The 26,748-nt window shown below is 43.4% G+C and overlaps 1 protein-coding gene across 2 annotated transcripts in view; it reads left to right on the forward strand.

Annotated features, from left to right (window-relative positions):
• PIAS1 (protein inhibitor of activated STAT 1) overlaps positions 1–26,748 on the forward strand; it is a 1,566,363-nt gene that overhangs the window by 821,313 nt on the left and 718,302 nt on the right. For both annotated transcript variants that reach the window (XM_044077888.1, XM_044077889.1), the window contains exons 5-6: positions 9,083–9,173; positions 9,274–9,408. In XM_044077888.1, the coding sequence (XP_043933823.1) occupies positions 9,083–9,173; positions 9,274–9,408 (226 nt within the window). The remainder of the gene's footprint in view (positions 1–9,082; positions 9,174–9,273; positions 9,409–26,748) is intronic.

A 26,748-nucleotide genomic window follows, 5' to 3' on the forward strand; every position in this document is an offset into this window, starting at 1 on the left:
ACCCTAAATCCATCAAGGTTACTTTTGGTAGTGGGACCCCCCCCCCTTTTTTTTCGTAGGGATTCCCCACTCTTGCCAGACTTGACTCTTCTTTCCCTCCTGTTTCAGAGCATTTCCTCTCTTAGTTGGTGGTAGAAGCTCTCTTTTCTCCTCTTTTAGAAGAGTTTTATCTAAAATTGCTTCTCATATTAATTTCTCTTTTTTGCCACTTATTTTTCTTTTGAGTTTTCTGGTAACTTTAGATCTAAAAGATGCAAGTTATTACTTTTCTAGATCTAAATTTCAGAAATTTCTAAAGGTTTTTCTGTGTCTACATCACATTATTAGTTTCTCTGTATTACCCATGGTCTTTCCACTACTATACGGGTATTTGCAAAGTGTCTAGGTTCCGTGATAGCCTGCGGACTGCAAGGTGTTCACATTTTTACTTATTTAGGCAACTTGCCTTTCTTTGAAGGATATTTTCCTAAGAGTTAGAAATATTTCACTTAGTTAGTGGATCCCCTACACAGGCTAGGATTCCAGGAGAATGTACAGGTTAAGGTATTATGTATCTAGATTTGTTTCTGAGTTTTTGTACTCAGACTGCTGTCCTAGCAGGAGAGTTCCTTAGCATTCTGGGTCCCATGGCATCTGTGATTCTCATGTTACCTTTTGCAAGACTCCACATGACAGAAATCCTTTCGTACCTGTATGTTCCCAGAGTGAACATCCTTCGCCATTTTAGTTTCCAGTTTTGTTGTTTGTGAATAGTGAGATTTTTTTGTGGAGGCATCAAATTTTTCAAAATCCAGGTCTCCCTCCCAGATCCAACACAGTTGGTCACTATTGATGCCTTAGAATTTGCTTGGGGAATAGTAATTATGAGGATAAAAGTGGAAGGTTTTTGTAACCGAATACACCGACCAAAACATTTAAAAATAAAAGAGGTATTGGCAGTTATAAATATTCTCAACTCTTAATCATTTTTGGTCCCGTACATGTTCCAGCTTATTTACAGACAGCAGTGCAGTGATATGGTGCATAAACAAGCAAGAGGGAACCAGTTCTATCCTCTATGCAGACTAACTGAGGTAACCTGGGATATAGCTTTTCGGTACAATCTGACTCTACAGGCATCTTACATTCTTTGTGTCGCAGACAAGCTGAGCACAACCAGGGCAAACCCTCACTAGTGGGATTTTTCATCAGGGGATCTTCCAAGATTTGATACAGCTGTGAGGAACACCTCAAGCAGATCTTTTTGTCTCCACTCTCCACTGTCGTTTGGTGAAATTCTGCTTTGGATCCCCATCCTTGAAGGCCTGGAACACTGATGCTTTTTCTTTTTCTTAGATAGGAGTTTTCCAGTATGCTTTTTATCCTTCCTAGTAATATCCATGGTCTTTGTGAAGATGTTGGATGGCTCTACAAACATCATTGTGTGGATTCACTTCTGGTCCAGGCAACAGTGGATATCCTTTCTTTTGAAATGGCCAGGGGGCAATTGCCACAAGCTCCTTACAGACTGGATCTACTCATACAAGACCCAAGGGAGTTTGATACTTCCTGACCATAAATTCTGCAACTGATTGCCTGGATGATACAATCTTAATACCTTCCATGCACTTTTTTATGAGAATGGGCAGCGGGTGTTAGAGGCAATAAATCTGCTACTAGGAGACCAAATATTAGCAAACGGAAAAGGTTTTCTAGGTGGTGTCAAGAAAAGAACTAGCACCCATTCAGAGCTAGTGTCCTTCTGGTTCTGCATTATTTGTGTGAGTTATTATCCTATGATTTTACTCTTTACTCAAGATTCATTTATCAGTCATTGCAGTATGTCTGTCCATGGAATCCCACTCTTTACAATGCAGTCTCATATAAAAATGTTTTGAAAGGGGTGTTATATATAAAGTCTCTTAGAAAACTGGTGGCTCCTTCTTGGTTGTTGTGCTAGAAATATTAACTCTTGCTCCTTTTGAAAAAGGCATCAGGCTGGCCTGAGTTACGTTACATGAAAAACAGTCTTACTAAATGCTCTGAACTCTGCAAGAAGCATATCTGAGCTGCACGCTCTTATGGTGAGTCAGCTTCATCTCATTTTCCTACAAAGATAGGGTTTATTTAAGAACTAATCCTTCATTTATGCTTCAAGTTGTATCTGAGTTTACTTTGAACCAAACTATCCACCTCCCTGTGTTCTTTCCACAACCCAAAAATGAGGGAGAAAGGATACTACACATCCTGGATGTCCACAGACAACTCGGTTACTAAGTTTGACAGAACAAAATGTTTCAGGAACACTGATTAGTTTGTCATTTCTTGTGAAGGTATGACAAAGGGACAGCCTGTCTCAAAGCAGACTATTTCCAAATGTTTGTTTAATGCTATTACCTTTTGATCTGAAGTTGTTGTCTTCATTTGACCTTCAAACTGTGGGTTACTGGATCCGGCACGGATCCGACTCGGCCACATATCCAGCATATGATCTGAGCTCCAAGCTACTTCCCTACCCATAACGCCCCTGTCTCTGTCCTCCCTTTGGATCTTGTTTGCCGCACTTCATGCCCGCATCGTGATGCATGCTCTAGGCTACAGTTTTAGGGTAAGTGACTTTTTCTGCCTTTTTGACACTCTTTATGTTGAAACCCCCAAACCAGGCTTACAAAAATACATGGAGTGTGGCCACAAGCTTTCTCCAGCTGATGGCCACACTCTGTGCATTGAATGTCTTGGGGCTGCCCACTTGGAGACCTCCTGTACTATCTGTGCTGGGTTTAATCCCTGGGCACTAATGGACAGGAGGAATAAGTTAATTTTGAAGGGCCTTCTCCTCCTCCTACCACCAGGGCCCAGGGCTCTTCTGCCCCAGCTTCTGCTTCCATTTCTGCCCTGGGACTCAACCTCCCGCCAAGAGGTCTGAGGATAGAGACATCCTCTAAGTCCAAGGACAGGGCCAGGCAGTGATCCCTGGATTGCTCGTCCACAGTGGGCTGTCCAGCAAAAGTAAGGTTGGCTCAGAGGAAGGAATCCCCGAGGCTCCATTCCCGTTGGTTCTGTCCAGAGCCGGAGAAGCTTCAGACCCTGTTGCCTGCACAGGCTTCCTCTCACTGCCCCTCTAGGCCGGTGTTGGTAGCTTCCTCTTCCCGCTTCACCCGCAGTCTTTCCGAAGCAGAGATGGATAGGATGATGCAGAAGTTTATCTCCATTCAGATACAGATGGGAGTCTTACCTGCCCCCTCTCCCTCTGGAGTAGGGGGTATGCAGTCTGTGTTCATCCCTATTATTCCTTCTCTGATCTGACCTCCGGTTTCGGAGCCCTTGGATCTGAGTACACTCTGCGTTGAGGGGTCTCCTACAGTGGTAGCTTGTACCTCGACACCGGCCATGGCCTTGAGCAGGTCAGATCCAACTAGCTCGGAGCCATAGCCTTGGCGCTGAATCCGAGGGGATGGTGTCGGCTCCGAGTTTTTTGGAGCAGAGCCTCCCCTTTGGAGTCTTGGTGCTTGGAGGGTCAACTCTGGCTCCCTCGTTGGGTCAAAGGGTTATGGCTCCTTCCATTGTCCCTTCTCAGGAGGTCCATTCCCTTTTGGCTTTCAACGTGGTGGAGAGGGACCTCTCGATCCCGTTGAGAGTCTTGACAATCTCATCTTCAGAGTCCAGCCCAGCTCCCTCTGTTTCTGATGTGGACCTGGCCATCCTGCCATCTGAAGGACAGCCTGTGGCCTCTTTGTCCCAGGGTGCTCCCACTTGGGAACAGCGAGAAGTTGGCGAGTCCTCCCCAGAAACCCCCCACTGAGGAGGTTCCTTGCAAACATACATGCAGAAAGAGGCACTTGTCTTCCATAAGGGACTCCGGTGTGGAGTCCACCGATTTGGAGGAAGGGGAAGGTTCCCCCCAGTCACCCCCCCAAGGATGTCTCCTTTGGAGACATCATGGATATCCTACACCAGAGTGGGGCATGGTCTGCCCAAAAACCTAACCTGAATGAGTCAGTGTTCCTGGAGACATTTGGTGTAGGACCCTCTACTTCCTGTTTGTCCCCTCCCACGGATCCTTTGGTGGATCTTATTACATGTCGGGCGTGGAAGGAACCGAACACAGTGCAGCCCATTCCCAAATGCCAGGACAAACTTTAGAGTGCCCCTACGGACAGGACCTATTGGACCAAGGGATCCCCGGTTGATGCCATGGTGGTGGCAGCTGCCACTAAATAGGAGCTCGCTCAGGGGAGCTCTCTGGTTCATCCTCCTGACTGAGAGTCCAGGATAATGGACCATTTTGGGAAGCGGGTGTACACTTCAGCAATGTTTTCTGTGCATGCACTGAATTATTTAGCACATGTGTTTAGGCTGCAATGAGACCTAGTCAAGGAGATCGCTGAGTCTACTCCTGGGTCCATGTCGGCAGAGGACAAAAAAGTGTTCTCCTCTCGAATGGCCACCCTGGACATCTATCGCTAATGCCTGTATGTGTCTCCTCTCCCATGCAACTGAGGGCGCCGCTAGAGCTGCCGGTACAGACGTTGCCATTAGGTGCCATGCCTGGCTGTGGCTCTGTGCATTTTTGGAACCCTTTAAGGCATCTTTTACAAATGCCCTGTACGACGGTTCCACCCTTTTTGGGAAGTCGGTACGTGATACCTTAGTTCAGAGTGAGAAGGACGGGAAGACTTTGTCTGCCATTGGGATTTGCTTTTTGGCCCCTCAACGAACCTTCTTTAGGAATCAGCAAGGGACCAAGAAAATATAGTTCTGGAAATCTCAGATCTATTGCCAGGACACTCAGGACTCCCCTTCCCCTAGGGCAGGGATAGACGTCTCCGTAAAGGCAGAGGGGGTCCGAGAAATCAAGGGTCTCGAGAGCCTTTCTTGGAGAGACTCACGCAGCAACCCTAAAGGGTTGCCTGGCTGCTCATCTCTGAAGGCAGTCGGGGTTCTCCTCTCCCTGCATCCAATGGCCTGGGAGTCCATCATGGAAGATCGTTGAGTGTTGCAAATTATATCCAGAGGTTATTCAGTCCCCTTTATCAAGCCACCTCCACCAGCCAAACACTTACCCAGATGTTCCACCTGCACAAAGGGAGGATGTGGCACTGGAAATTGCAAAGCTGCTAGAAAAGCGAGTCATCCAAATTGTCCCCCCAGACCAGTCCGGGTTAGGCATTTATTCCAGGTTCTTTTTGGTGCCAAAGAGTACGAGGGACTTAAGACCCATTCTGGATCTCTCCATCTTGAACCTGTCAGTGGCCAAGATGAAATTCTGGATGGTCACCCTGCAACATATCCTGCCCTTCCTGCAGGAGTGCAATTGGATGTGCTCGATCGACCATCAAGATGCATACTACCACATCAAAATAGACAGGTGCTTTCAAAGGTTTCTCTGCTTCCGGCTGGGAGCCAGTCATTACCAGTTCAGAGCGCTCCCTTTTGGTCTCACCACAGCCCCCAGGGTGTTCACCAAAGTGATGACAGTGGTAGCGACTCACCTGAGAGTCCAGGGTATACAGGTCTTTTCCTACCTGGACGATTGGCTCCTCACTGGCCCTTCCAGGCATCAACTCTGCTAAGTGAGGGATTCCTTTCTTCTCTTAGCCCAGCGGTTGGGCATTACCATCAATCTCAGCAATTCATCACTGGCCCCGGTTCAAGTATTAGATTTCACTGGGGCTCGATTGGACATGATTCAAACCAAAGTCTTTCCTACCTTGGAGAGAATACAGTCTCTGAAGCTACATGTCCTTTGTATTCTTCAAGCTCAGTCACTGACAGCGGAAGTGGTATTAAGGGCATTGGGTCCATGGCGGCCACGATCAATCTTTTACCCATGGTGCGGTTTCACATGCGGGTTCTTCAGTGGACCCTCGTGGCTCAATGGTCCTTGTTGGATCTCCCATTGTCACAACCCATTCGAGTCTCTTAGGTTTGCAGGGACTCTCTTCTGTGGTGGATTCATTCTCTGGAACTTGTTCGGGGTTGTTGTTTTCTTCCATTTTCCCCCTCAGCCACGATGACTGCAAATGCCTTCCTTCTAGGGAGGGGGGGTACTGCTCGGGAAAGACAGTCCAAGGCACGTGGTCCCCTTACAAGACCAGATTGCATATCAGCGTCCTGGAGATGATGGTGGTCCTTCTAGCATTACAGGTTGTCCATGCCTATCTTCCCTCAGTGACAATTGCTATCCAGACAGGCAATAATATGTCTGTGGTCTGCTACATCAACAAGCAGGGGAAACCAGATCTTATCCCCTATGTCGTGAAACCATGAGAGTATGGGAGTTGGCGATCTCCACCTGCCGTTTTCTGGTGGCAAAGCACATTCCAGGGAGGTACAACATTCTAATGCATAGGCTCAGCAGGTTTATTCTGATGCCTTATGAGTCGTCTCTGAATCCTTTAGTAGTGAAACAGATCTTTCTCAAGTGGGGTCAGCCTTGCTGCGATCTCTTTGCCTCTCCTTCCAATGTGAAATGCAGTGAGTTTTTTGCTCTGAATCTCCCACTGGGGGAAGCCCCCAGAGATGCTGTGATTCATGGTTGGCCCCCTGGTCCTTTGTATGCTTATCTGCCTCTTCCCTTAATACCAAAATGATTTCAGAAAACTCGCAGGCTGGGGAGCTTAGTTATCCTCATTGCCCCATTTTGGCCTCGCCCAGTCTGGTTCCCCTATCCGTGGTCTCACCTGGTGACTCCAGCATGGACGTTGGATACAGTTCTGGATCTCATTTCTCATCCTTCAGGAATTCCCCATCCAGACCTGGACAGTCTGAAGCTCACTGCTTGGCTGATCCAGTTCCTATGAAAGTCAGGACTCCCAGATTATCTTCACCTGTCAAAAGGATCCTGGTGGCGGCTCATAAGTCTTACACCAGAAGGGTGTACTCTAGCAAATGGAGATGTTTTCCGATCTGGGCTTCGCAGCGTGGCCTAGATCCTTTCACTGCCCCGGTTTCTGCAGTTTTAGAATTTTTGGCAGGGATCTTTCAGCAAGGTGCCAGTTCTTCTGCAGTCAAGGTCCAATTAGCAGCAATTTCTTATTTTCATGTAGATGATAACATCGCTTCTGTAGCATCTTCTAAGCTTTGCAAAGCCTTCTTAAAAGGCACCTTTCTTCTTCTTTGTCCCCCGGTGAAGGATCCTACGCTGCCGTGCGATCTTACGTTAGTTCTGCAAGCTCTTGTTTCATCCCCCTTTGAGCCTGCAGCCTCTGTGGACCTGCACTTTTTGTTAAGGAAGATAGCCTTTTTGGTTGCTATTAACTTCTGACAGGAGGGTTTCGGAGCTTCAAGCTTTGTTGATCAAGCCTCCTTATATGAGTTTTCATAAGGATAGGGTATCCTTGTGTACTAATCCATCCTTTCTTCCTAAGGTAGCTTCAGAGTCCAATATTAATCAGGTGATTAATCTCCCAGTCTTTTTTCCCAAATTTTAAAAATAAGGGAGAATACAAATTGCATTTGTTGGATGTACACAGACAGTTATGTTTTTACCTGCACAGGACTAAATCCTTTCGTAAGTATGACCAACTCTTCATTTCCTACTCTAAACCCTTTCTGGGAAAACCAGTATTGACGGTCACCATTGCCTGTTGGATTTCCTAGTACGTATTCTGCTAGGGGTTTATCCCTGCCAGGTCATGTGAAGTCACATTCCACTAGATCTGTGGCTACTTCAGCGGCCTTTTGGTCCAGAGTTTCATTAGATGACATCTTCTCTGCGGCTACTTGGGCTTCATACCTTTATCTTGCATTATAAGTTGGACATCATGTCCAGGAACAGGGCATCCTTTGGTGCCGTCGTTCTCCAGAATATCCTTCCATGAGGGCCTCCCAGGTATTTAGTGGCTGGGGACTCTGTCCCACAGGTTGAAGACCAAATGAAGACAACAACTTCAGATAAAGAAGTTATGTACTCACCATAACATTTTATCTGAGCTGTTGCTCTTCATTTGTCTTCATCTGTTCCCTCCCTCCTTCCCCCTGCCTTGCATAGACTGTGTGGTGGTCTGGTGAGTAGAGGATGTGGTCACCACCAGGGTGCCTTTTACTCTCTCTTTCTTGCTTATAGAGACATTTAGCATGGGACAAGGTGTTGGTTCGGCTGTGGATGCTAGGTTAGGCAGCAAGCTCAATCTGAATGAATGAAGGAGACAGGGGCATTATGGGTAGGAGAGGAGCTTAGAACTCAGATGTTGGATATGCGACCAAGTCGGATCCGTGCTGGATCTGGTAAACCACAGACTGAAGACAAATTAAGAGCAACAACTCAGATGGAACATTATGGTGAGTACATGACTTCTTTTTATATCCACTACAACATAAAAATTCCAAGCAGCATGAAGGCTGAATCCACCAGTGATTTGGTTTTATCTTGTGGTATTTTAAAAAGGGTTAGATTGTGGAAGGATTCTAGAAGCACCAACTTGGAGCACTAAGCACACTTCTACAAAGCACTATAAATGAGATTTTTTATCCGGGTCTAGGACAGGCTTTGCCTAGACAATTCTCAAGGGGTCTCTTGGACCCTCGTCCTTCCTCCACCCAGTTAGTGTAAGCAGTGCTAATATACCTATAAGGCTACTGCAGCAGTTGAACATAGTATAGCTGTGTAAGTAAATTTTACCTGTAACAGTAGACATTTGAATGATCACTACTTTAGTAGCCACTTCCTTCCATCCCCCTTATTTTTGTATATCTTTTTGCCAGTGTGTGGGCTTTTATTGTTATTTTCTCAGCATTGTCCTTGTCAGGGCTTTAACTTTCCTCTCTCAATTGGTATTAAATTTCTGAAGGACTTGGTGCCCAAACCTGACTTTTGTTTAGCTCAGCAATAGCCGACTAAAAGTTTGGGTGTATGTAAGGTACCCTGAAGTTGTTATATTCTTAACATGATATAATCCATATAGCTAAGGCTGCTGCAGCATCGATCATTTGAACAGCCACACAACTGTATTTTTCTTAACATTCCTGAATTTTAGCATATTTTTCTTTAACCTGTCACTTCCTCAGCAGATTAAATACCTATGCTAGAGCTAGTGATAATTTACTGAGTGGTAGTGAGAACAATAGCAATAGTATTTAATCTGAGTATTTAATTTTTTAGGTTTTCTTTATCAGAAACTAGCTGTTCACAAGAAGATAATTTTCCACCTAATGTATCTGTAAAAGTGAATGGAAAGCCATGTAGTCTTCCTGTAAGTATCTTTAAAAACTTTTTATTTTTTTATTACTTAGCTTTATATTGACACTGCTTTTGGTTTGCATTTGGTTTGACTTTTATTTGTTATGTTGTAGGGCTATCTTCCACCTATGAAAAATGGAGTTGAACCAAAGCGACCAAGCCGTCCTGTTAATATTACCTCATTGGTCCGATTATCAACAACAGTACCAAATACAATTGTTGTTTCGTGGACATCTGAAATTGGAAGGGTATACCTTTTATTTCTATTTTCTTACTTAATTATGAAACAGACATGATCGTCTTCCATCTACTCCTTGCTCTGTTACACAAATAGGTGATTACTGTCATAAGTCCTTCCTTCATTTTGGCATAACATCTGATGTTATGTTGTCCCATCTCGCCTTCATTCTTGCTGGTTGGGTTCGGAGCCGTGCATTGGTTCCGACTTGGCCTTATACTAAAGCTCAAGAGCTTTCACAGGCTTGAGGCTATACCCTATCCCATGATGCCTGGCGACAGTTACCCAGATCTCATTTGCTGCTTTGCTAGATCGGGATTGCCTTTCTCTGGCTCAGGCTAAGTTTTTGTTGTTGTGTCTTTCGGCTTTTCCCGGTTAGGGGTCGTCACAGCGGAACTCCGGTCCACTAATGATTGGTAGTTGATTTTTATGTGCCGAGTTACCAGCCCTGACATACAACCTTCAGCAAAGGTACGCCCATTCACGCATGTCTCCACGCAGAAGACACTCTAGCTGAGAATCGAACCGGACAGCGTCTTACTGTGAGGCGACAATGCTACTGCAGCACCACCACCGCAGGTAGGCTAAGTCTTTGTTATTTACTTATATTTGTCTGATTTTTCTATCTTTTTATGTTATAAACCTTAAACTTCTCTCGTCTTCTCGTACTAGGAGCTTAGTGGTAGTTTTGTATTACCAAATTGTGTTATCGCTGTTTTTTTTTCTTGCAGTGTTGTTGTGTAGGCCATCGTTTTTTGCAGGCCTTTTCTAACCCTATCCCATTAAAGTTTAAGTTTGTCCTGAATGAACCCATTTAATTTAGAGGGTTCATTTTTTGTCCTTTTTTATTTTAGCCCGTTTTAATTAGAGGGCTCCCTCCCTTTTTTCTACTGCCTTTCTCCCTGAGGTTTCGTCGTTTAAGATAGAGATGTCTCCTCTGGCTAGAGGAGATTGTCATTTAAATTAGAGACCTCCCATCTAGTTTTCCCCTGTTTAAAAAAAAAACAAAAAACTCTTTGACTCTTTTTGTTGTAAAATAAAATGTCTAAAGATACTGGAGAGAAAAGTTCTAAGGAAGCCAAACAATTAGGCTTCAAAAAGTGTGACTCATACACAGCGAAGAAGTCGCTGACTGACGGGCACACTAGCTGTGTCTATTGCTTAGGTGCGGTTCATCTGCAGGATTCCTGCTCTGTCTGTCATGGGTTCACTTCCAGGGTCATGCAGGAACGCAGGAATAAGTTAATTGTAAGGGGTTTACTTAAGGTTGATGTGGCATTGGAAGGGAGTCAGTCCTCTAAATCCTCCCAATCTCCCTCATCAGAAAAATCTTCAAAAAAAATATTCTTCGGCTCCGGCGTCCGATTCGACAAAGAAGCCTGTCAAACATGTAACTTCAGATCCGAAGGCTGTCAGGCCTGAAAAGGCAACAACTTCATCGGCTCCACCAGCTTTATCGGAGCCAGTTCAGAGCCACAAAAGGAGCCAGTCCCCAACTCTGAAACCAGTTTACTCTGTGCCCCAGTCACCCCTTTTGCAATCAGTGGCTCGTAGTCATAAATCCTCCACTTTTTCCTCTCGATCCTCCAGGAGTCTCTCGGATGATGACGTGGAGTGGGTGGTCAAGAAGTTGCTTCAGACTTCAGCCTATTCTCTTGAGTCCAGCCCATACTGAAGTGGAGCCAGCATCTGTTCCTCCTATGACTCGGATGAGTTTGGAGCCGGAGTGTCTGGATGTCCTTGCGGTGGAACCGTAGGGTCCAAAAACCACAACCGGTGTCTCGGCCCCCGACTACTGCTCTGACCTCTTCGATGCTATCTTCTCTTGGGGGGGGGGGTTCCGGGAGCTGACACTCCCTCGTCGGGTCCAGGGAAGTGAGTCGGATTGGACCCTTGTCGGATCCGACTCTTCCACTTGGGGTTTCGATGCAGGTGAGTTCAGCGCCCACATCTGCCTCAGAGCCATCCTACTTGGCATGGGGGTGGTGTCCCAGCTCCTCAGAGCCGGAGGCTCTCTTGGTCCAGGATCATGGTGCCTTCGAGGTGATGAGTGTGCTGTCCCCCCAGACAGCTCCACCCTCGGCTCCAGCTACTCCTCCCTCAAAAGGACTGGTGTGAACCTCTGTACCATCCCTCCAGCCCAAGCGTAGAGAGCCAATGCCCCAGGATGCCCCAATGGACGATCCAGTTTCTTCTGAAACTTCCCCAGAGTATCCCTCTGAGGAGGTCCCTCGGAAGAGGACTTGTAAGAGGAAACATTTAGACTCCCCTGAGTCTGTCACATCGGATACGGACTTGGATACGGACTTAGAGGATACAGAAGTGTCCCCACAGTCACCCTCTGAGGATATCTCCTTTTCTGACATCTTAGAGATCCTGAAGCAGAGCGGTTGCTGGAAGACCCTCTCCCCTTCTGAAGGTGAGTCTGTATACCTGGAGGCATTTGGATCTCGACCATCCACCTCTTGGGTATCTCCGCCTTTCAGCCAGCTCCTTGGCATAGTTAGTCGAAAGGCGTGGGGCTCTCCAGAATCTGTAGAACCTGTTCCAAGGAGGCTCAACAAGTTTATAACTGCCGCGGATGACAAGGAATTCTTAACCAAAGGTGCCCCAGTAGATGCTTTGGTGGTGGTGGCAGCCACCAAGAAGAACGATGGACAGATATGGGAAGCATATGTTTTCTTCAGCAGCCTTTACTCTTAGGTCGCTGAACTACTTGTTTCATTTTACCTGACTTCAGAGGGATCTCCTGAAAAAGCTAGGAGATACCCTCCAGAGTGCTACAGCTGAGGGAGTGCCGGACAAGGTAAACTCTCAACTTGTGACTTTAAATTTTGTAGTGAACTCCTCCATGCGTCTCATCTCCTATGCAGCCAATGGAGTGAGTAGGGCAGCAGGCAGAGGGATAGCTCTGAGGAGACATTCCTGGATGCACCTTTGTGAGTTTGTTCAACCCTTTTAAGTCTTCCTTTATAAGCGCTTCTTTTGACGGCTCATTTTTGTTCAGACCCAAAGTTGAAGAGATTCTGACCAGGTGCAAACAAGAAGGCAAAACTCTGTCTGCCATGGGAGTACATTTCTCCGTCCCTACCAGACCTTATCCCAAAGGTCAGAAGGGTGGGAAAATGTGGTTCTGGAAATCCCGAAGAGCTTTGCCAGATGCACGTGGTAATTTTTCCCCTAGGGGCAGAGGGGAAAATAACAATGGAAGACACCGCCCTTGACGCAGAGGGGGTCCACAAAATCAGGGAGACAGAGATACATTCTCTGGCAGGCCCTTCCAGTGCTCCTGAAAGGAGGCCCACCTGTCCACCTCTGGAGGCAGTTGGGGGCAGACTATGACTGTACCCAAAAGCCTGGCTCAATATCACTCAAGACAAATGGGTATGGTCGATTATATCCGAGGGATTCAACATACTCTTCTCCTTTCCACCCCTTCTGTCAAGATCAGTCCCAGACATCCCACCCGGTCAAAGGGATCAAGCAGCCCTAGAAATCCAAAGGTTGCTAGGAAAAAGAGTCATCCAAAAAGTTCTCGCAGACCAAATCGGATCCAGAACTTACTTCAAGGTTCTTTTTAGTTCCATAGAAGACAGGGGACTGGAGACCAATCTTGGATCTCAGCAAGCTGAACAAGTCTGTAAAAAAAAAAAAAAAAAAGCAAAGTTCCTGATGGTGACACTGCAGTCTGTACTCCCTTTTGCGGAACAAGACAATTGGATGTGCTCAGTAGATCTTTAGGATGTGTACTACCATATAAAGATAGACAGGCGATCCAGGAGATATCTACGTTTCTGGCTGGGAGCCAGTCATTACCAATTCAGAGCTCTGCCCTTTGGTCTCACTACAGCCCCAAGAGTGTTTACCAAATGCATGGCAGTAGTCACGGCTCACCTGAGGTGTCTAGGATTCCGGGTGTTTCTGTACGTAGACAGCTGGCTCCTGACCACCACTACCGAGAATTTACTGACCAAGGCAAGGGACACCACCATTCATCTCTGCTCAGAGCTAGGTATTACCATCAATTTCGAAAAATCTGCCTTGTTGCCTTCACAGCATATTACCTTCATAGGGGCAGACTTAAACACAAAAGACATGGTAGCAAAACTGCCTCATGAAAGGGTACAAAGACTACGCTGTCAGATATCAATATTGCTCATGAGGAGGAAAGTGCAGGCAAAGTTTGTTCTCAAGGTTCTGGGTTCATTGGCAGCTGTGATAACATTAGTTCCACTGTCGCATCTACACATGAGAGTATTACAGTGGCTGCTGTTTGCTCAATGGTCCATGCAGGAGTTACCCATGTCACACAAGATCCTCATTATGGACACCTGCAAGAGGGACCTACAATGGTGGCTTCAGTCCACGCAGGTAACAATAGGCAGACCATTCGTTCTCTCCCAACCAGTAGCTACAGTGACCAAGGATGCTTCCCAGATTGGGGGGGGGCATTATCTGGGACAGACTGGCCAAGGGACTTGGCAGGAACATGAATACCACTTGCACATCATTGTCCTAGAGATGAGAGTGGTGCTTCTGGCATTGCAAGCATTCCAGAGCTGTCTTCCAATGGGTACGATCGCAGTACAGACAGACAATATGTCCGTGGTCTGGTACATCAACAAGCAAGGCAGAACCAGATCCTACCCCCTGTGTCGAGAGGCTCAAAGAGTATGGCTATGGGCAGTTTTTTCTCAACGTTTTCTGACTGCAGTGCACATTCTGGGGAAATCCATTGTGATAGCAGACAAATTAAGCCAGGCATTTCTTATGCCCCAGAGTGGTCCCTGAGAATATTTTGCAAATGGGGCCAGCCTTGCTGCAACCTCTTTGCTACATCCATGAACTCCAAATGCAGCAGCTACCTTGCCCTAATTCCAACTCCGGGGGAGTCTTCGAGGGATGCACTTGTTCACGACTGGCCCCTGGGACTTCTTTATGCATTCCCACAATTTCTAATAATACCCAAAGTTCTTCAGAAAGCCAAGTCATTGAGTTGCAGGCTAATTCTCGTTGCTCCTTACTGGCCTCATCAAATCTGGTTCCCTTTCCTATGGCCTCATCTCCAGGAGGAGCCCTGGATCCTGGACCCAGTACCAGATCTTCAGACCTATCAGTCAGGAATGCTGCATCCCTCTATTCAGACCCTTAGGCTGACAGCTTGGTTGCTCCACTTCCCATCTTAGCCAGGCTTCCGGACATGTCCCCAGCAGTGCGACACATTCTGGTTTCATTGCACAAGAATGCAACTAGAAAACTATATGCTAGTAAATGGAAAAGGTTTTCTTGTTGGGCTGCCAAAAATCATATAGACCCCTTTACAGCCCCTGTAACTTTAATTCTTGAGTTTTTAGCAGAAACTTTTAATCAAGGTGCAGCTGCAGCCACTGTATGAGTACAATTAGCTGCCATATTAAACTACCATGTAGGAGACATGAGATCAAATATAATGTCTCACAGATTATGCAAAGCCTTCCTGAGGGGTACTTTCCTATTAAGACCTCCAATAAGTGAACCGCCACCTCCTTGGGATCTAAATTTGGTACTTTATTTCTCTCCCCATACTTAAAGAAATCCCAGTCCCTCAGAGCCACACGCTGCAGGGATCTAAACCTTGTCATCACAATAAATAAAACATGCTGGAGGGATAGGTTCCTGACCCAGAGACTCCCCAGACTCTGGAATAGACTGCCCATACATGTCAAGCAGAGCGCCTCTTTGGCCCTCTTCAAAAGGAACCTTGACGATTGGATGGGAGAAAGGAAATTCACCCCGGGGATCACGTCAGTCGCCCTGCTAAACAGGGGTCCAGGGAAGTAAATAGTGTGGGAAGAAATAGCCAGGGAATTGTTATGGCTAGGCTTGTATAGGCCCTAGGGCCGATAGCCTAGTACCAACCTATGAACCATTCGAGCCAGCTTCCTCTTGTCCACTAAAGTTTCTAACATGGAATTCAGTCTTTCTGACAGCCATTACTTCGGCTAGGAGGGTTTCAGAACTACAAGCTCTGTCTATTCGCCCTATCTAATTTTCCACAAAGACAGTCTCTCTCTTAGAACAAATCCTTCATTCCTGCCCAAAGTGTGTTGAGTCCAACTTAAATCAGTCTGTTGACCTACCTGCCTTTTTTTTCAATTATAGCAACAAGTATAAGCTTCACCAGTTGGATGTCCATAGGCAGTTGCGCTTCTATTTACATAGAACAAAGGAGTTTAGAAAATCTGACCAATTATTTGCCTCATTTTTAGAAAGTAAAAAAAGAGCACCAGTTTCAAGAGTCACTCTATCTAAATGGCTTACAGACAACATTACTTATGCATATAATTCTCAGAATAAGTAACTGCAGGAAAAAGCTGAGGCCACTCAACTAGAGCTATGTCAACTTTGTCCGCTTTTCAAGCCAGATTACCTTTGGTCTAATTTGTGCTGCAGCCACATAGGTCAATCATCATACCTTTATCACTCATTACAAAGTAGATGTGGCCTCCCAGAACAGGGCTTCCTTTGGTTCCACTGTTCTCTAGAGTTTATTCCCTTGAGCCACCCAACCAGCAAGAATGAAGGTGAGATGGGACAACATAACATAAAGAAGTTATGTACTCACCATAACGTTCCATGTTTGTTGTCCATAATCTCACCTTCATTCTTGCATTCCACCCTCCTTCCCCCTTCCTGAAGGATCGAGAGGAATTTTTTGAGTTGGTCATAAAGTTCGCTTCATGAGACATGAGCTAAGAATTATTATCTTTACCTTTTTGGTTATATAAGTTCTAGTGATTAGTATTTGCAAACAAGATCTGGGTAACTGTCGCCAGGCATCATAAGATAGAGTATAGCCTTGAGCCAGTGAAAGCTCTCGAGCTTTAGTATAAGGCCGAGTCAGGACCAATGCTCAGTTCCAAACCCAACCAGCAAGATTGAAGGCGAGATTATGGACAGCAAACATGGAACGTTATGGTGAGTACATAACTTCTTTTTAGCCCCTCATCTTTTCTGACATGTCTAAAAGCACTAGCTTGTGGCATTGGAAGTTTCTTTTGATAATGTTACTCTTCAGAAACGTTGCAACATTGTGTGGCTGGTTTTGCATATGTATTCTGCAGCTTTTTAACAGTAAGATAGTTGCAAACCAACACTTCAGTAAAGCAACAAAACTTAGAAGATGAAAAGCATTGTAAGTTTTTTTTTAGATGTTTGCGTAATTACAGAAGAGAAATAAAGCCAAGATATCAGTTGTAAAATCACCGTCATGGTATTATACTTACTTGAGAATTAGGTAAACATCTGGTCAATTGTGCTAGCTTCATTTCTTTTATTAGCATGCATTAGATTGGAAGTTTGCCCATTGTTAACATTCAGGTGACGCCAACAGATCAATAATTACCCATTTTAGGATTATGTTTCTACTTTTGTAGGCTGAAGTTTTGTTACTTTTGTCTTTTAAAATCCTTTTGATTGTGATTTAGAGATCTTTTCATGGAATTTTACTTCTTTGCAAAAGGTCACATATAGGTGTGCTTGAGGCTGACTGATTCCACTGAAGGACTTGAAAACTTTCATATGGTCTTTTGTTTCTTGGCACATCTCATAACATCTTTCTTTCATTGTGCTTTGCATAATAATGATCCTTACAACAAAGAGCATGTAGTTTGAGCACTTTTCCAGAACATAAAGAAATCTCATAGTTTTAAGCCAAGGGCAGCTGCAACTCTTTTACGGGGATAGTTTTCTACAGAAGGCATGCATGAAATATCTGAACATCTAAAAATGGGCAAGATGATAGCATTTAGAGCTTCCACAGACGTAGAGCAAGAGGTATTTGTGATTCTGTGTGGTGACTCCCTTCTGGCCATGTCAGCACTGGTTCCCCTCCTCCTTCATTTGTCCAAGGGCAATCACCACAAGTTACCCCCTCAGTGGACCTGCTCACACAGCACAAGGGGACTCCGATTCACCCACACTGTCAATCCCTTCAACTCACCCTGTGGTTGATAGGATTCTGATCCCCTTCAGACACCTGCACAACAAGGACATGCTAAATGTCCTGCAGGAGGCCAGGAAACCCAACACAAGAAAATCCTATCTTTCAAAGTGGAAAAGGTTTTCTATTTGGTGCCACAAAAGACAGTTGGACCCACTGGAAAGCGACATTCCTCTAATCCTGTCTTACCTGTATGAACTAATGCCGACAGGACTGGCTTACTCATCTCTAAAAGCACATTTGTCTGCAATTTCTGTCTGTTTACCTATGGACCCCCCCTTGCATCCAGACTTCCGGCTAAACTTTTTCTCAAAGGGGTACTACACTTGAGACTACCCAGGAAACACCCCCCTTACTGGGACCTTAACTATGTATTAGAGAGACTCACTTAAGCCCCCTTTCAGCCAGCAGACAAGGCTCCTATAAAATTTTGCACATGGAAAACTGTTTTATTGGTAGCTGTGATATCAGCCAGAAGGGTCTCAGAGCTGCAGGCTCTTATGGCTACACCACCCTTCTTAGTCTTCCACCTTGACAGGGTGACTCTCAGGACCAATCCATCATTCACACCCAAAGTAGTGAATGACCTATCCTTGAACCAGGCCATTCACCTGCCTTCCTTTTTCCCCAACCCACAGGGGGATAGTGAGAGAGTACTTCATTCCCGACACATCCATAGGCAACTTAGGTTTTACCTACATAAAACCAAGCCCATTAGGAAATCAGACCAATTGTTTGTCTTCTTCCACCCCAGGGTTCCGGGGGAAGCGGTGACCAAACAGACCATACCGGCCTGGATCTCCAGGGCCATTTCTTTCTGTTACCTTCACCATGGGAAGACCTTGCAGGGCAGTGTCAAAGCCCACTACACCAGAGCAGTGGTCTCTTCTGGAGCCTTCTTTAAAGGGCTAGATAGCAACACCATACTTGAGGCAGACACCTGGTCCTCTGTGCACATCTTCACCAAGCACTACAAACTTTCCTAGAAACTTCTTCTAGGCCACCACCCAATTCTCAGTGAGGTTTGGTACTCACCCACATGTAGAATACTGCAACATTGGAATAGAAGGACATAGGAAAGTTGTGTAAAATCTTACCATAACCATAGATGTCCTTCTCTTCCATGTTGCAGTATTCCTTCCCTCCCTCCTTCCCCTCCTATCAGGTTGCACTTCCTCTCCTGGGTCACACTGGACAGGCTATGCCGTTTATAGGACTGGCTCCGACTGGTGCTTTTTAGGTTCTGAGGGCTGGTGCGTACAGCTGTCACATTTATGGCCCATGTTCCTGCTGCCACGTTAGACATCTGAGTCACCTAGAGGGACTGAAAATCTTTTAAATCCTGGCCGGACGAACTGAAAGGAAGATTGGTAAACCCACAAGTAGAATACTGCAACATGGAAGAAAAGGACATCTATGGTTATGGTAAGATTTTGCACAACTTTCCTTTATTCGAAGTATCTCAAAGTGTGTTAAAGTGCTTACAGTGTGTGCTTATTACTGTGCATTTATCCCGAGGAATTTATTTGGGTGCAGAGTGCAACTGTTTGTAAAGTGCAGTCAAATACAGCCATTTCGAAAAGTTTCTTATACTGGATGTGTCTGTTCGCAAAGTGCTGCCATTACAGAGAGTTTCTTGCACTGTAAAGAGTTATTTAGTAAAGTACCACCATTTTTGGGATGTTTCAGTGTACTGTTTATTCGCAAAGTGCAGCTACTTCGCAATGTTTCTTACTCTGAGCTTCTTCTGACCAGTTCATTCGCACAGTGCAGTTATTTTGAAGTGTTTCTTACACTGATAGGAGGTGATTTCTACAGTATAGTAATTTCAAGAGTATTACCGTGCCTGAGAGACTTATTTTGCTAAGTTCAGTTATTCAGAGGCTTGTTATGCTATTGGACAAAGTTACAAGTAGTGACATAAATTTCTGGCATATATTTATATGTGCAAGTTCGTGCATGTTTGCAAAAGCCTTCACTGGTATGTGTTAATATGGCAGATGGATTTTGAAAACCCTCACCACTTGTGTTTGTTCAGAATATTACAGAGAATTGGAGAGTATTTGATTAACAGTACAACATTTTTATACAAGCAGCTTATTCTGACAAAGATGCATGCACCAGGGTATTAATTTTCCTAAACCTAGCTGGGTCAGAGGCCATTGAAAGAGAGCGTTCATTTGTGTATGCACCAGCAATATATGAGGAAGAAGGTGAAAATCACCATATTGTTGTGCAGGCTAAATCAAGGGAAGACTCCAAGTGTTTGAAGTGTAAATTCAGGGAAATGTGCAAACCCCAAACAGATATTACATTAGAGAGGCACTTGTTTTACACAAGAGATCAGAAACCAGGAGAAACTTTTGCAGCTTATATAACTTGACCTGAGAAACAAAGCTAAAATGTGTAGGTTTGGTGATTTAAAGGATGAGTTGATAAAGGACAGATTCATGTGTGGTATTAATGGTGCTGCAGTGAGAAAGATTTGCTTTGTGACAGTGATTTAATGTTGAGTAAAGCTGTTGAGATTTGCCAAATCTATGAAATTACAGAAAGGCACGCAAGTATACACCATAGATGTGGTTGACTTATTTAGTTCCATTCCACATGATATTGGGCTGGAACATTTTTCAGAAGACCTTTTTGGAATACACAACGCTTAATGGGGCTCTTATGAATTTGTCATGGATGTTATGGAGATTATTCTTCATAATAATTACATTTGTTTTGAAAATGAGTTTTTTAAACAATCAAAAGGGGTCGCAATGGGATCGAGCTGTGCTCCCATGTATGCTAATTTAGTGATGGCATCATGGGAAAAGAGATGCATCTTTGATTCAGGTTTTGGTTGTGAATGGTTGACATATTTGCGTTATTTGGATGACATCTTTGTCCTCTGGAAGGGTGAGAGGTCAGTTGTGGACAATTTCACTCACTACAGTAATAACATTTGTGGTTATTTTAAGTTCACCCACAATATTTGTACTGCGGTCATAGAATACCTTGATGGTGATCATTACTAGAGACATCAGTCAGTGTAAGTTTACTTATAAAGTGTTTCGTAAGCCAACCTATTCTAACAGTTTTTTTGGCTTATGATAGTAATCATCCAGTGAAGAGGAACATTGTAAGGGGTCAGATGATCAGTGGTGCTAGAATGTGTTCTACGTTGTCTGATTTTAAGTTTGAGCTTGGTAACCTTATCAATATAGAAAACCACAGGAAAACAAAACAATAAACCAAGGTGGAAAAACAGCATTGCAACAATGAAAAGTCCAAATCTTTAATATTAAAACCAAGGTTTAGCACTTTCTTCCCTCAATTTGGGGACTTCCTCAGAACAACTCTATACATTGAAACCAACCCTTAAATATTAACATCAGTTAAACTGTCTAATTAATTAAGTACCCATTACATAAATTACAATGAAATGCAACCATTTAAAAATACTACACCAATACAACAACATAAAAACATCAACCTAAAATATTTTTTTAACTTTAATACACTAGATATGCTAACATCCTTATTAATACCTAGATGCTGAGTTGCATTTAAATGCAACTGCCATTTCAATTCATATATATCCAGATGCACATCTAATACTCTCCCTTACATGCCTTTAACTATTTGCTGTATTACTAAAAACTTAAAAGTGTGGTCATCATGTTCCATTATATGCCTACTTAGGGCATTAGTCATTTTATGATTTTTAATGTCCAATAAATGCTCACCTGTTCTATCTTTAAAATTTCTACTGGTTTTCCCTATGTAATATATTGAGCATTTTTGACACTTGGCCATATAAACCACATTTTTACTAAGCAATTAAAATGGCCCGTTAAAAAAATCTCTCTACCATTCAAATTAAAACAATCTCCATTTTCCAAAATGTGGGAACAATGCGTACACATCCCACATTTATAATTCCCTACTAATCTATTAATATGTACTTCATTGGTTGTACTATTCATTTCTAAAAGGTTTTTGAATGAAAGTGTTTCATAAGCCAACGTATTCTAACAGTTTTTTGGCTTATGATAGTAATCATCCACACTTTGTGAAGAGGAACATCGTAAGGGGTCAGATGATCAGAGGTGCTAGAATGTGTTCTACGGTCTCTGATTTTAAGATTGAGCTTGGTAACCTTATCAATATGTTTGTGACCTGGGGCTACCCTGAAAAATGGGTCCAGGAGATTGGTATGGAAGTCCTAGAAGTTTGGGGCACAAGGTTTATTTCCTTGCTTGGACAAAGTTTTGTTAATAATAAAGGGGCATGAACAAATAATCAAAACTTTTCTCATTCTATTGTCACTTATTTTGGTTCCTTTGGCCAGAAAGTTAGAGACATCTTGACAAAAAATTGGGTGATACTGGAATGCAACAGTTAATTGTATAGCAAATTGGGCAATAAGCCACTTTTCACTCACAAGGTAGGACACGATTTGAAGTTCCTATTCGAACACTCATTTACTACTCACACTGTCACTAAGGGAACAAGGAGCTGTGGTTCCTGTAAGTACTGTTCTTTTGTTTTGAAAGCAACAGACATCTTGATAGGTAATCCCCTTTGGACAGTTACTTAGCAGGGGAAATTGTGACAATATAGGTTTAGCATATGTTTGTGTTTGTCAGGGCTGTAACGGGTTTTACATGGGTAAAACAGAAAGGTCTCTTAAAAGAAGTTATAAACATCTTTATGCCATAGAAACCCACAATAACAACAGTGCTCTGTACAAACACACACTTTCTTGTGATGCCTACAATGGTTTTAAGTTTAGTATTCTGGAGATTAAGAAAAACATTAGGGGCGACAATTGGTCTAATGAAATATACAAGAGTGAGTTTAGATGGCAGTTAATTCTTAATGCCAACCCCCCCCCCCCCCCAGGAATTAATGAACATATAATAGTGATGCCGATTTTAAGGGATAGGGCATCTATTTTGTAACATATTTTAACATAGAGTATAATTTATATTGAAATAGTTTTATTAATTGTTATCACACACACAGTGTTTCACTTGTATATATGTTTACTAGCCAACTATGGTTCTTATGGGCTTGTTTAAGGCTGTTTTTATAGATATCACTTTAATTCTTGATTGTTTAATTAGTGTTGTGCTATTTAACTGTTGCAAGTTGGCAGTCACTTTGTTTTTGATAAAGTCCTATACTTGTCAGGACGAAAGAGCTTACCAAGTCTGAAGTGGATTTAATAAGTCTTTGTGGTTCTACACTCCATTGATTGTTTATTTGGACTTTCCTCTCACTTCCAGTAGGTGGTTTTATGTTTTTCTTTGTTACTTTCCACCAAAGCTACATTTTTTTACATATGTAGGTCATTTATTTAATAGCACTGGCTTGCGACCAGACCTGTCCAAACAAACAGCCATTCTTGAGATGCCAGCTCCAGATAATGTTCAAGCACTACAACATATTTTTGGCATGGTCAACTATTTAGGCAAGTTTATACCAGACTTCAGTGAGTTGACAGCACCTTTAAGAGAGCTGATGTGCAAAAATGTTATATGGTCATAGTTGGAACAGCACCACAAAGCATTTGAAGACCTTAAGCAGAAAATCGCTAACCCACCTACATTAAGATACTATGATGCCAGTAAACCAGTAACACTTTCCTGTGGTGCTTCAAAATTTGGTCTTGGTGCAGTCATTCTTCAAGAAGGCAGACCAGTATCCTATGCATCCAGAACTTTTACCCAAACTGAGATGCAGTATGCTCAACTTGAGAAAGAACTTTTGGCGATAGTATTTGCATGTTCAAAGTTTCATGATTATAGTTGTGGTCGAGCTATTCAGATTGAAACTGATCACCAACCTTTAGTTACTATTTTAAAGAAGCCTATCCATTCAGCTCCAGCGAGATTACAAAAATGATGCTCAAATTACAAAAGTTCAACTACAAAATGGTCTATATAACAGGCAAACTTCTTTATCTGCCTGATAGCTTAACCAGATTGCCCAGAAATACCACGGAATGGCTTCATGCAGAAAAGTTTGACTTTGATGTCATGGAAATGCATAATTTTTCTACCACGAGACTTGATGAGCTAAGAGGTCATACAAAGACTGGTCCAGTTTTGCAAAAGCTCAGTCACTACCTTAATGTTGGATGGCCGTCAAAGCAATCTAGTGTACCATTTGAAGTGCAAACCTATTTTCCTTACAGAGGTGAGATGTTGACGGAAGATGACATTATTTTCAGAGGTCCTAAAATTGTTGTTCCTGCTTCCTTACAACTTGAGTTTATCCAGATTTTGCATTGTGGTCACCCAGGTTCTGAGTCTGCCAGAAGAAGGGTGAGAGGACTAGTATTTTGTCCTTCTCTAGCAAATGATTTCGATAAAGTACTTTCTTCTTGTTCATTATGCAGTAGTACTAAACCACATTTGCAAAGAGAACCACTTCAGCTAAGTCAAGTTCCTGAACTACCTTGGTCAACAGTAGCCACTGATATATTCAAGTGGAACAATCAGCATTACTTGGTGTTTGTAGACTCTTATTCAAACTGGTTTGAGATTGATTTACTACCTAACCTAATGTACACTGCTGTTATTACTAAGTTTTACTACCTAACCTAATGTACACTGCTGTTATTACTAAGTTGAAATGCCATTTGTCAGTCCGTGGTAGTCCACATAAAGTTATTTCTGACAGTGGTACTCAATTTACTAGTCAGTTGTTTCAGAAATTTGCAAAAGAATGGGACTTTATACATGTTACTAGTAGTCCAGAATATGCACAGGCAAATGGACTAGCTGAAAGTGCAGTGCAGAGTGCAAAGCAATTACTTGAAAGGTCAAAGTGTAGCAATACTAATGTCTTTTTGAATTTACTTAATCTCAGAACCATACCCTGTGACAATATACTTGGCTTGCCTGCTCAGAGACTTCTGTCTAGGCAAACCAGAGCAATGTTGCCGATCAGTTCCAGTTTGTTGAGGCCTAAAGATAAGAACAACAGGACAATTAGAGCTCAGGTATTCAGAAAACATTCTTCCCAGAAGTCCAGCTATGATAAATCGAGCAGATTTCTTCATCCATTGAAAGAGGGAGAGACAGTGAGGATACAAACGGTGAAAGGTTTCGACTGGATAGGTCAAGTAATAGGTATATGTATCAAGCCGAGATCCTACTTTGTAAAATCTGAGGGTCTGGAGTACAGGAGAAATCACAGACATATTCTTCCTGTATCAGAATCTATATCGCAGCATTATTCCTGTGATACCGACTCTAGATCTCAGAGAAATCCAGACAATGCTCCTGTTGTACAATGTCTCTTTACCTCCACTACCAGTCCTGATGATGTTCCTGATGTCCCAAAAGGTGGACATTCAGCAGAGATGGTCCCAGTTGCCAGACCTGATTCCAGTTTCTACGTCACATGATTTGGTCGGATTTCCAGACCTAGTGTGAAATACACAGCAACCTGGACATAACTGTGTATATGTGTTTATTTCTGTATAATTGCATGACAAAAAATTATTTGTATTGATTGCATGTCGATTAATGTCATCAACATTGCATGATTTATTTCTCAGAGAGGGAGGATGTAATGGAATACGTTTTCTGTATATTTAAGAAGCATTCCAAAGCCTGAACATGCATATAAATAGCATGTGCTAGGTTCAGTGGCATTTTGTGAGTGCAGCCAGAGAGTGAGCATGTATGAATGTAATAGCTAGCTTGTTTATAAGTTTATCTAAGTTAAAGTTAAAGTTGTTAAGCCTCAATCCTGATGTGTTTGTACATAATAAAGCTGCTTGAACAGAACCCACAAAGTCTTGTATATTGTATCTTGACTAGACGAGTGACAGATACTATAACTGGTAAGATGGAGTACTTAAATTGGGATTGCTCCCTGGTCTCTGGCATCCAAAGGAGATACTATGATTCTACAAATGGAGTCTCCTAAGCTGTCTGCAGTTCCTCCTGTGTTGGCAGCACTTTTAGACACCTCTGATGCTTCTGTAGCTCCTGACTCTCAACCCCCATGACTAAGAAACCTGAAAGTGCCTGCCAACTGCAAATTCTTGTTGAAATGCCCTTCTGGTCACCCTTCTGTGTTTTCAGTCTCAACTGATAAGCCTTCTAAACTTTCACCTTCTAAGCCCCTTCCATCTAATAAGGATAGTAGAGCTATTTCCCTGTTTGGGTCTACTTCCTAGGTTGCTTATCACTCCATAAAATGCAATTATAATGCTGCTGATTCCTCTTCCAAGGCTGCTGCTTTTGGTTCTGTGATGAGGCGTTATTCTTGACTTCGTCTTCAGGCCTTGCCTTATTATTGATATTAAAGCCAAATTCTGGCTGCTCCTCTGGATAATTATAACTCTTTTTGGGACATCTGCTGCTGATCTTTTTAAGTCCTCCAGGATAAGGATAAGGCCATACAGGAACTGGAGCATATTTTTGTCTTCCCTATGCCTACTTTTTTCATAGACAGACTCACCACCCTCCCAAAAGTAAGAAAGGTTATAGGTGTATTCCTCCTAAGTCCACCCAGACTCCTGAGAAGCAATCCTTTCAGGACAAGCCTATTTCTGTTTTGACATTTTGCTTCCTGTTCCCCTTGGGCAGGTACCCTTATAGGTTCATAGCTTGGTACTAGGCTATCGGCCATAGGGCCTCTATAAAGCTAGCCATAACAATTCCCTGGCTATTACTTCCCACACTATTTACTTCCCTGGACGCCTGTGTAGCAGGGTGACTGACGTGATCCCCGGGGTGAATTTCCTTTCTCCCATCCAATCGTCAAGGTTTCTTTTGAAGAGGGCCAAAGAGGCGCTCTGCTTGACTTGTATGGGCAGTCTATTCCAGAGTCTGGGGAGTCTCTGGGTCAGGAACCTATCCCTCCAGCATGTTTTGTTTATTGTGATGACAAGGTTTAAATCCGTGGAGCGTGTGGCTCTGATGGATTGGGATTTCTTTAAATGTAGCATGTCCAACAGTTCTGGGTTTGACATGGCCTTGTATGTTAAGCAGAGATCATCTCTGAGTAGACGATATGCGACAGAGTATAGCTGGAGTTGTTTAAGGTGGTCAGCTTAGGGCATCTGCTTTAGGCCTGTGATTCTTTTAGTGAGGTATTTCTGTGGCCTTCCCTGTTGTTGCAGATGTCTTGAGAGGTGCATACTAAACGGGGCATTGTATGCTATAATGGGTCTAATGAGGGATGAGTGAGACAATGACCTCCTTTTTTCAGGATGAAAAGCCCTTAGTGATGAGGTGTGCCACATAGAAGGATTTCCTGACTATTGTGGCGATGTGGTTATCGAAGGTGAGAACACTGTCCACCTGTGTCCCTAAGTCTCTTATCACACTTTCTGTGTTTAGTGTACTGCCACCT

Source organism: Protopterus annectens, chromosome 7.part0, assembly GCF_019279795.1.
Source record: "Protopterus annectens isolate FY-2018-M chromosome 7.part0, PAN1.0, whole genome shotgun sequence".
In the NCBI taxonomy this organism is placed as follows: Eukaryota; Metazoa; Chordata; order Ceratodontiformes; family Protopteridae; genus Protopterus; species Protopterus annectens.